The 9470-nt window shown below is 42.6% G+C and overlaps 1 protein-coding gene across 1 annotated transcript; it reads right to left on the bottom strand.

The window, feature by feature from the left end:
• Positions 1 to 3622: 3622 nt before the first annotated feature.
• On the bottom strand, positions 3623 to 9320 carry LOC115202900 (NEDD8-activating enzyme E1 regulatory subunit). Its single transcript, XM_029767063.1, has 20 exons — positions 9194 to 9320; positions 8607 to 8710; positions 8429 to 8489; positions 8283 to 8313; positions 8109 to 8180; positions 7693 to 7772; positions 7425 to 7534; positions 7191 to 7300; positions 7028 to 7090; positions 6873 to 6936; positions 6646 to 6737; positions 6449 to 6508; positions 6203 to 6336; positions 5799 to 5874; positions 5541 to 5580; positions 5240 to 5326; positions 5045 to 5137; positions 4787 to 4901; positions 4528 to 4577; positions 3623 to 4394 (listed from the first exon to the last, which is right to left on the bottom strand). The coding sequence occupies exons 1-20, from the start codon at positions 9241 to 9243 to the stop codon at positions 4285 to 4287; spliced, it is 1602 nt and encodes a 533-aa protein (XP_029622923.1). The 5' UTR covers positions 9244 to 9320; the 3' UTR covers positions 3623 to 4284.
• Between the last annotated feature and the right edge of the window lie 150 nt (positions 9321 to 9470).

Raw genomic sequence — 9470 nt, 5'->3', positions numbered from 1 at the left:
CTCCTGTACTCTCTGTTCACCCATGACTGCGTGGCCGCTCACAACTCCAACACCATCATTAAGTTTGGCACGACTGTGGTAGGCCTGATCACCGATGACAATGCAACAGCCTATAGGGAGGAGGTCAGACACCTGGCAGTGCGGTGCCAGGACAACAACCTCTCCCTTAATGTCAACAAGACAAAGGAACTGATCGTGGACAACAGGAAACGGAGGACCGAGCATGCCCCCATTCACATCGACGGGGCTGTAGAGAAGCGGGTCAAGAGCTTTAAGTTCCTCGGTGTCTACATCACTAAGGACCTATTATGGTCCACACACACCAATACAGTTGTGAAGAGAGCATGACAACGCCTTTTCCCCCTGAGGAGGCTGAAAATATTTGGCATGGGTTCTACAGCTGCACCATTGAGAGCATCTTGACTGGCTGCATCACTGCTTGGTATTGCAACTGCTTAGCATCCGACCGCAAGGTGCTACAGAGGGTAATGCGTACGGCCCAGTACATCCCTGGGGCTGAGCTCCCTGCCATCCAGGACCTCTATACCAGGCGATGTTAGAGTAAGGCCCTAAAAATGTTCAGACTCCAGCCACCCAAGTCATTGACTGTTCTCTCTGCAAGTGGTACTGATTCACTAAGTCTGGAACCAACAGGACCCTGAACAGCTTCTACCCCCCAAACCATAAGACTGCTAAATAGTTAGTTAAATAGTTAACCAAACAGCTACCCGGACTATCTGCATTGACCCTTTTTTCACTAACGTTTTTGACTCATCACATACGCTGCTGCTACTGTTTATTATGTGTCACTTTACAGTTAGTTATATGTACATATCTACATCAATTTCCTTGTACCCCTACACATTGATTCGGTACTGGTACCTCTTCTATATATAAGTTATCGTTACTCATTGTGTATTTATTATTACGTGTTTTAATTTTCTATTATTTTTCTATTTTCTTTCTCTCTGCATTGTTGGGAAGGGCCGTAAGTAAGCATTTCACTGTTAATCTACACCTGTTGTTTACGACGCATGTGACGAATATCATTTTATTTAAGGGAGCTACTCATAAAATTGGCATTACCTTCATTCTACCACCCGCTTCTACCGCTGATATAATTCCCAGGTCCCACAGTTTCATGGTAGAATGTTTGTTTGGATGTTTAGCCATTGCAGTGAACGGTGATATGCAGTTACTGTCTCTTTAAACTGTAAACCCAGTTTATTATTATGCAATGGACTGTTGAAGATCATAAAAACACTTTGACCCAGTCCATTTCCAGTCAACTGGGTCACACTGGTCTGACTGGAGTTAAGATTTCTCAAACCTTATAGTCTGGATTCCCTTAGTTTGTGTCAGATAAGAAAGCTCTGCGTCTGAGGGAGGAGTTTGGTAGTTTTGTCCTCTGTGTAACTGTGTCCTGAGAGCTATTGCGTACGTAGAGTCTACTCCCAGTGCTGGGCATTGGTCATCCATATTAATGAATACTAGCTGCTGTCCTGCAGTCGTATTCTAGCCATGGGGAAGGTGGGGGACATGACTATTGCTCCATTGATGCTGTGTTCCAATAGAGCAATCCAAATGAAAAAGTACATGCACTGCTCAATAAGGATAGTGGAGGGAAAACATGTTATTGTGTTTTAGTAATTTACCTGGCTTTTACGAGTATTCCAATCTCTAAAATCAATTAATTCAATTGATTTTAGGATAAACATATTAATCATGTCATGTGTTCAAAGGCTATTTGGAACATGAATTGGCATTTGGCAAGCCAGTACCCTCTGCAAAGTATTAACATTATGCGCATACCGCAAACAATATTTCTTACACTACAGTTGCATACAGAAAAATGCAGAGACCTACACGGCTACCCTTTGCCACCCATGGTGACAGTAAGACAGGATGATTAAATCAAGCACACATCATGTCAAGTCACATAGTTACACAATAAGACCAAATGTTTCACAATGGCACCATCTTGTACACGGATCAGGTCTGTGTTTAATTTTCCACTGTTATCATTAGTACAGACCGTCCCAATAGCGCAGCCCAATGCGCCTATCCATCAAGACACAAGCAACTGGTGGGCCCTGATACAGTGAGACAAAGGCTGCACCATGAGCATGAAAAGGTAATTGAAGCCATCTCTGTGTGTCTGAAACGGTGTCCACCGTCATGCGGGCGTGTTGACACAGCTGTGCAGAGCGCTGGACACACCAGCTAGGTTTGACTGATGCTCTCAGCTGGGCTCATGTGGTCACTGGAGCTGGGAACCAGGTCCTTGAAGAGAAATAAACTGCCAGAGGGACATCAGAGGCTTGGCAGATTATAAAGCCTAGCTGCGTAGCCCGAGGATTGGCAAGTGACATGAAACCGGGTGAGATAAAATCAGGTTTGTACTTGAGACACATGGCCTTATGGGACAGACGATTAGCAACTCAGATCAAGAGATGAGAAAATCGCAACATTGAAATAAATATCCTAAAATGTCAGGATTAGAAGAGACAAAAATTGCCTCTGGAGTTAGAGCCAAGCCATTTTACAGTCTGTCCCATCCACAGATGGAGCGGAGAAGGTCAGAAGGTAACCATTAGGGCTCCTGCTTCCTGCCTAGAGCCCATGCAGTCCAACCCCAACTGTGCGTGTAGATTAGATTCAGGGCTGGTTAAATAAAACTGCCATTCCAAACACAATAATCTTAGAAGATGAAACTTTCTGTTTGGGAAATGGCCTAAGTACAGTTTGGCAGGCCGCTCGAACACCGTGATCTGGACCGTCCTCCTCGGGAAGGAGGCGGGGGTCTTACAAGGAAAATATCTGCAGAGGGCAAATTTCCACTCAGCTAAATCCTGCAGGCAAAACACAACAAATGAAAAACATGTCAGGGCCCTCTAAGCAACCAACCAACGCATACTCAAAAGCAGCCCACAATTATGTAACAGTGGCCTCCAGTATACAAACTCTCTCGTTATAGGGCCCTGGCTGGCTGCAACACAAATCAGATCATATGTAGGCAATGAAGTGGCCATAATTGTTCTCAATGTTACTGAGCAGCAGCAATGTTTCCAGAGACTGGGACATTGAACAAGAACATAGTGGCGAATCAACATAACTGGTTTAGGCAGGCTTCTCATTAACATCTTATAGCTAATGATGTCGGGTACAGCGTGAGCTATAAAGTCAGCATTCAGGAATTATTCACTCAACACAATAATCCTGAGCGTGCCTACCCTAACATGTTCATCCCGCAAACATGGGAAAGAGCACCCTCTACTGAGTGTAATCGGAATGTGATTACACAAATGTCTCACTTTTTCATATCATGAACTACGCAGGCATTTATGTACTGCAACAAAATACAGAGCGTTTTTATTCATTAAGAGGGGAAAAAAACCCAGCCGTACTCCAATACATCTTTATGGTGAGTTTCTGCTCCAAGTGTGGAGTCAGCAGTGCCTACTCACCACAGAACGCACACCGCATTTTGTGACAAACCACTCCACAATCTGAACTGGGATAGGAACCAAACCAAAAATGTATTACACAACTTCTTAGCGGATTCTATTTTCTTTTACATCTAGAATCACTTGTGTCACGTTGGAGTTATTCTACCAGTCAACAAGTACCGATTTTATTTTACAGCTTATATCACCATCAGGCCATATGAGGGCCAACGTCTTGGGAATTGTGCCCAATCACGGTCAAATTAGGGTGGCAATTTTGCTTGTTTTATCATGAAGCTCACATGATAGTCAGCTCATTTTGATTTGGACAGGCCCATGTGACCCCTACCGCTGGCAATGTAAATTACCGTATCCAGACTTTGCCCATCAGGAAACAAGATGTATGAGCACAATAAGAGTTCCTTAGGGGATTTAATATACACCACATGTATTTACCTCAAAACTTCTTTGTTTAGTGCAGTATATCTTTTGAGGAAATAATTCAAACCCCGGGACATTTCTTGAATGGTATGAATTTGTCAGATATATATAAAAAAAATAATTAAACATTAAATATCCTAATAAGCACAACCATGTGTGCGCAAACAGAGTAAAAACAGCCAGGACACGAACATTGAAAAGTAAATCGGAAACAGTCGTTCAGTTTATCATAACCTTTTCATTCAGCCACAACATAATAATATGTGGAAACGTACAGTATGAACAAAGTGTTCCATCTACCCAAACTTTCAGTTATAGCTGCTACTACGCTGCAACCTTCCATTCATATATTTTACAGAGGGGTTAAGTGCATGTCATTAAGGAGGAAAATAGCTTTCTACAGCTGAAACGTGGCAGTTGTCTGGGACATGGCATTGTAGATGAACGTGTTGTTGAAGGGAACAAATTGACGAGTGATGAGTTTGATGGCCTCTTGTGCAGCCGATCCTAAGGAAACACATTGAAAGCATATTGAAGATGGTACATTTGCACCAACACCCAAGAAAACTAAATGTTTACCCATAACAGAATGGTATGAGGATCCTAGACCATAATAAGATCCAAGTCCTGTAGAACTCACCTCCCAAAAAGGATGCCACTGTGTGTGGCTCAGCAGCACCATAGCGACAGCTGTTGAAGAGCAAAGTGAAATGACATGTAGATTATTAAATCATGTTCCTCTCCTTGATGATAACGGAAATATAGTTCGGCAAAATTACAAATAAAAACACAAAAACCATAGTGAGGTTTTGCAGTGGGCTGTATGTCTCATTTGAATTGTTAAAATGACCATTGTCTCTGCACAGAACAATTGACTGGACACTATGCACAAAACGTACAACTCGTGGATGTAGTCATCCTTCACGCTGACGTTGAGGCTGTACTCCTGCAGAAGGCTGTTCACACACAGCTTCAACTTGCTAATGTCTTCTTCTACTTGGTAATTGTAGACACCTTCAAAAAGGAGGAAAAATCACATCACATATCTAGAGATGGGCAGGTTAACATGGCAGAACACCGTTTCGTTCTGCTGTGTGCCAGGTTGTGTGTGACAAAACAGTTGTGTTGGGGGCAGAGCTACGCCAGCTTAGCCGTACCTGGGTAGCGGGAGTGCTGCTGATAGAAACGGTCCACAGAGCGCAGCATAAGGTACAACACCATCTCCCCATCTGCACTGTCCATGGTGCAGGCTGAGGAGAGAGCAGCATCTTAGTACACACATTATAAAAAGGGACACAAAAGCAAAACAATAGGCCAAATCAAGGAGGGAGTCTGTATGGTGTTGGACTTACTGATCTCATCTTTATTGACCGTCTCCACGCTGTATTCTTCAGCCAGAGACCTGCAGCGCACCACCCTCAGGAAGGCAGCGTTCTTACCTGCAGACCGAAACACACAGCACAAGGGCTCAACCTACTGCAGTGTTCCCTTTCATCATGGGTTCATCAAAGTGCAGCCACACTATTGTATGGCAAACATGACGCTTTGAGTTATTGTTAAATGACTTTGAGTATTCAATTTACATTCCTTCCATATTACATGTCCTGTTCACGTTATATATGGTTGTGTGTGTGCGCTTGTCAGAATACTCACAGAATAGTTTGATGTCCTGCTCAGATATGCTCTCTGAGGGCTTTGGCAAGGGGGGAAAAAAAGACAGAACAAAATCAACCTCCATTTAGCTAGATATCAGATTTCAAACCTTATTTTACAATCCATCAAAAGGTAATAAAATGTTGATACTAATGCAGCACTACTGCTACATAAGTACTACTGCAGGAGAGTTACTATGCGTTTTTGACATTGCACGAGATGAAATATCCCCGAGACCGCAGAATAAGGTCCACATACCTTTCCAACAGACTGCAGGAGAGACTCTACATGCTTAGACACGACAGAAGCATCTTGCATTGCCTTCTCTCTATAACTGAAAACATATGCCTGCATTAATGCCCAGGTCAGGACTATGATGATTATGCCAGCAAAAAGCATACCTTGTGGAAATAAGGTTAAGGCCCAGTCAATCGTAAACAGTGGGAATCGCAGCGTCATATGGTTTGGCACATACAATTCTACCATTTAGCTATGGACATTGCATTATAAACCAATGACTGTCCTCTCCATGATATGCCCCAACTCAAAAGCATTGAGCTGTGCTCGCTATTAACCCAAAGCAAATCATTGACTTTTTAAAAACGAAATCGGCGGCTGGCTACTTGCTATATACATGAATAATATAAATCATCACTCCCTACACATTCTGGAGGTTGATGAACTTCTCTGAGTCCGCAATCATATCTGGAATGGAGCCACGTACAGGTAGGTTTCCTCTGCCGTCGTTTTGCACAAATTCCCTCACTGCTCGTGTCATCACCCAGAAGGCTGGAGTCTGCGTACAGCAGAGAAAGACAGAACAGTCAGTCACGTATTAAACGTACAAATAAATCCTTCACAGGATGCTTCAATCATGGCCTGAGTAGACGTGTCATATTTTCATTAACCTGCGATGTAATGTCATTGCATTGCTCTCCATTGAAGAGGTCGTCAACGCTGCTGGGAATCTACAGAGATGCGAGAGGAGTTAGCAAAGTTGACAGAGTAGCAACTTCCAGTGGCCTCATGCAACCAGCAGCACGGATTAACATAATACGGCTGAAAGGAGCGAGGGGGTTTAGGGGTGAGGTATGAGAAGAGCCACCTTGGTTGGGTTAAGGGCTGTGTTGACGTTCTTGATGGCCTCCTCAAAGTTCTCCTCATCCTCGGGAGTCCCCTTCTCATTCTTCAGGATTCCTAAAGAAACCAAGTATCATGAGAACACAAACCATTTACAGAGGCATAATCTGGATAAGATAGCGTCTGTAGACAACTAAAATGAGGTGAAAATGTAAATTGCAAATGAAGTCAAGAAAAACCTAAGTGAAATACCTTGCCGAATAAGCTGTTTGAAGGCCTCCTTCTCTTTGTAGTTCTTCGGTAACTGAAAATTGTGCTAGAAAAAAAAAAGTATTCTTTGTCAGCGTTCTCGCACATCATAGGGTGCTGTAGAATGTGCCTTTGATTGTTAGTCACAGAAGTATTACCTCACTGAACCACTTTTCTAGGTATTTGGCAACAATGATGATCCATGGTGTATGACCGTGATCCTGCAGAACATAAGAGCATAAGAAAATACATGAACCAGGGAAGACCAAATTACAACAGTGGCCTAAAGAAAACGGCCAACAAACATGGACGACAGCCCACCTTCTTCCCCATTCCCTCCAAGTCGTAGGATTGGATGTGGCTCTTGAGTTCTGCAAAAGGTTGGTCAAGCCTCAGGTCTTCCAATGCATTGTCTGGATGAGACTCAATCACTAGAGAGAGTGATCGCAAACAACTTGTTTGAGTGTTTTCGATTAACTGCAAGAGAACACTGAGTGCTTGTCACCATTACTACAGATACAGCAATGCACTCATGACTCACAAGGTTTACTATACCTGTGTGTTCCTTCACTACTAGCCTCATGTAACCGACGAGGCCATACGTTCTACACACCAGGAAGGGTACGTTTGCATTCCACAACACCGACCCCAGTCTCAAACAAGTGCTGTGAAAATAAAACAAAAAAATAATAATTTACACGACAAGAGAACGTTTTTATACTTGATGTTACTTTGTAAGACTATCATAAATATCAAATAAAAATCTTTACATTGAAATGCACATTTATAGATAAATGTGTAAGAATAAGAGGATGAATCCCACCTTTCTGGCAGCTGGACACCAATTACCAGAGTAAACCTGTGGAAGAACTCTGGGTCGTTGTCCAAGAGCTTGTCTGGGCTCTATAATGGAAAATGAAAGACCAGATCACAATAAGTCTAACAAACAAGACTTTTATCTGCTATAAGTGCTCTGCTTGTTATAGAACACTCAGCAATCAATACAATCAAAGTGCACTTTGTGGACAGTGAGACATCATCGGCTACTGAACTGGTGCAGCGTTATCGTAAAGCAATACCTTGATCGGAATTAACACAGATCTAACTCTATACCCTGAGGATCCTGAAGTCAAATTTAGGCTTTTGTTTTTCTGACAATATGACAAAATCTGTGCCAGGGAAAGCTGTGAGAGTCCTCTTCAGGGAGAACTGCTGAACTGCTCCTAGTTGAAAACAAACCTCCTCCACAAAGTTGCCAGATACATCAGTGTTCAGCTCCTGTAGCAGCTCTGTGGCAGCCTGGGCTCGATTCTGGAAAACCACACCATCCCAGATGACTTGTTATGACATAATGCATGCAGGTAGAGCTTAGATATTGATAGAGTAGAATATCATTAGGTTATAATCGCTTACCCTTCCTATGCTGTTGTTGCTAAGAAAAAAGCTGAGTAGAAAAGAAAAGTTAATTGAAGGCAAAGACACTATTGTATAAAACATTTTAAGATCAAAAGCGCTTCAATGAGGTGATAACACGAACAATAGGCCTAACACTTTCTTACTTATTTCCGACGTCTTCCCCGGAGACTTTGTGTCCATCGACAATAGTGAATGATCCAATGCCTGATGATGAGAGCAACTAGCTTAGGTAGGCTAGCCTATCATGGCGCATTCCCTTAGAGCAGTGTTTTCCACTCCTGGTCATCGGTATTTTCTAGTATAAAATATTGAAATATTTACCTGGAAGCACAAGGTTCTTTAGTATTTCAGTCCCAGATGCTGTGGAATTAATCAGGCATACGTGTGCATTTTCAAGTTCTTCTTGGCCATGGTCTCCCCACAATCTGAAATGGAGTACAGGCCATCATAACAACGGCATGTTGCCAATCTCCTTGTCATCTCCAATGCCTTGTTATTTAGCTGTTATCTCATCTGGTATGGTAAATAGATGAAAACAAGGAAACCTTTTTGAGATTCAGTCAGTGAACGACACCAATTCTGGCTGGTGTTGTTGAAAGTAAATTACGAGGCTAGAAGCTAACTAGTAGATAGCTACCCACTGACTGTAATAGTACAGCTAGCTAGCTAGCTTGTATGTCAGTGAAGACTAGCTACAGTAGCTAGCTATTATAATTGTAAAGCATGATAGTTAGCCTAAGAGAATATACTATCAAGCATAAAGAGTTAACGTTACTGGGCTTGCTAGCATAGCTACGTTAGCTAACCGGCTAGCTGCAGTTTGTCAGTGGATATATATCTAACTCATGCAACGATATAAGTTTAACAAATAATTGTACAATTTGCACATCATTTCTATCCTTACATACCTCAATTGTCTATCGTATTTCTGCTCTTTAGAAGCTTTAGTCGCTGCCATGGTCCGCTTGGCGAAGAATCCCACCAGTTAATTTGATAACTCCATTCGCTGATTCGACAACTGGCTGAACGCAGTTGTAAATTCAATGCTGCACTTTCGATTTAACTACAGTTGACCACCAGAGCGCGTAATAGAGCGCATTCAATCGATTCAAACCCGCGCAAAATGTTATGAATTCATTCTGCCACAGTTGCCACCACCCATTCAGACTAATCAAGGAATTTGAA

Source organism: Salmo trutta, chromosome 12, assembly GCF_901001165.1.
Source record: "Salmo trutta chromosome 12, fSalTru1.1, whole genome shotgun sequence".
Taxonomy (NCBI): Eukaryota; Metazoa; Chordata; class Actinopteri; order Salmoniformes; family Salmonidae; genus Salmo; species Salmo trutta.
This window is presented reverse-complemented; position numbering and strand designations above follow the sequence as displayed.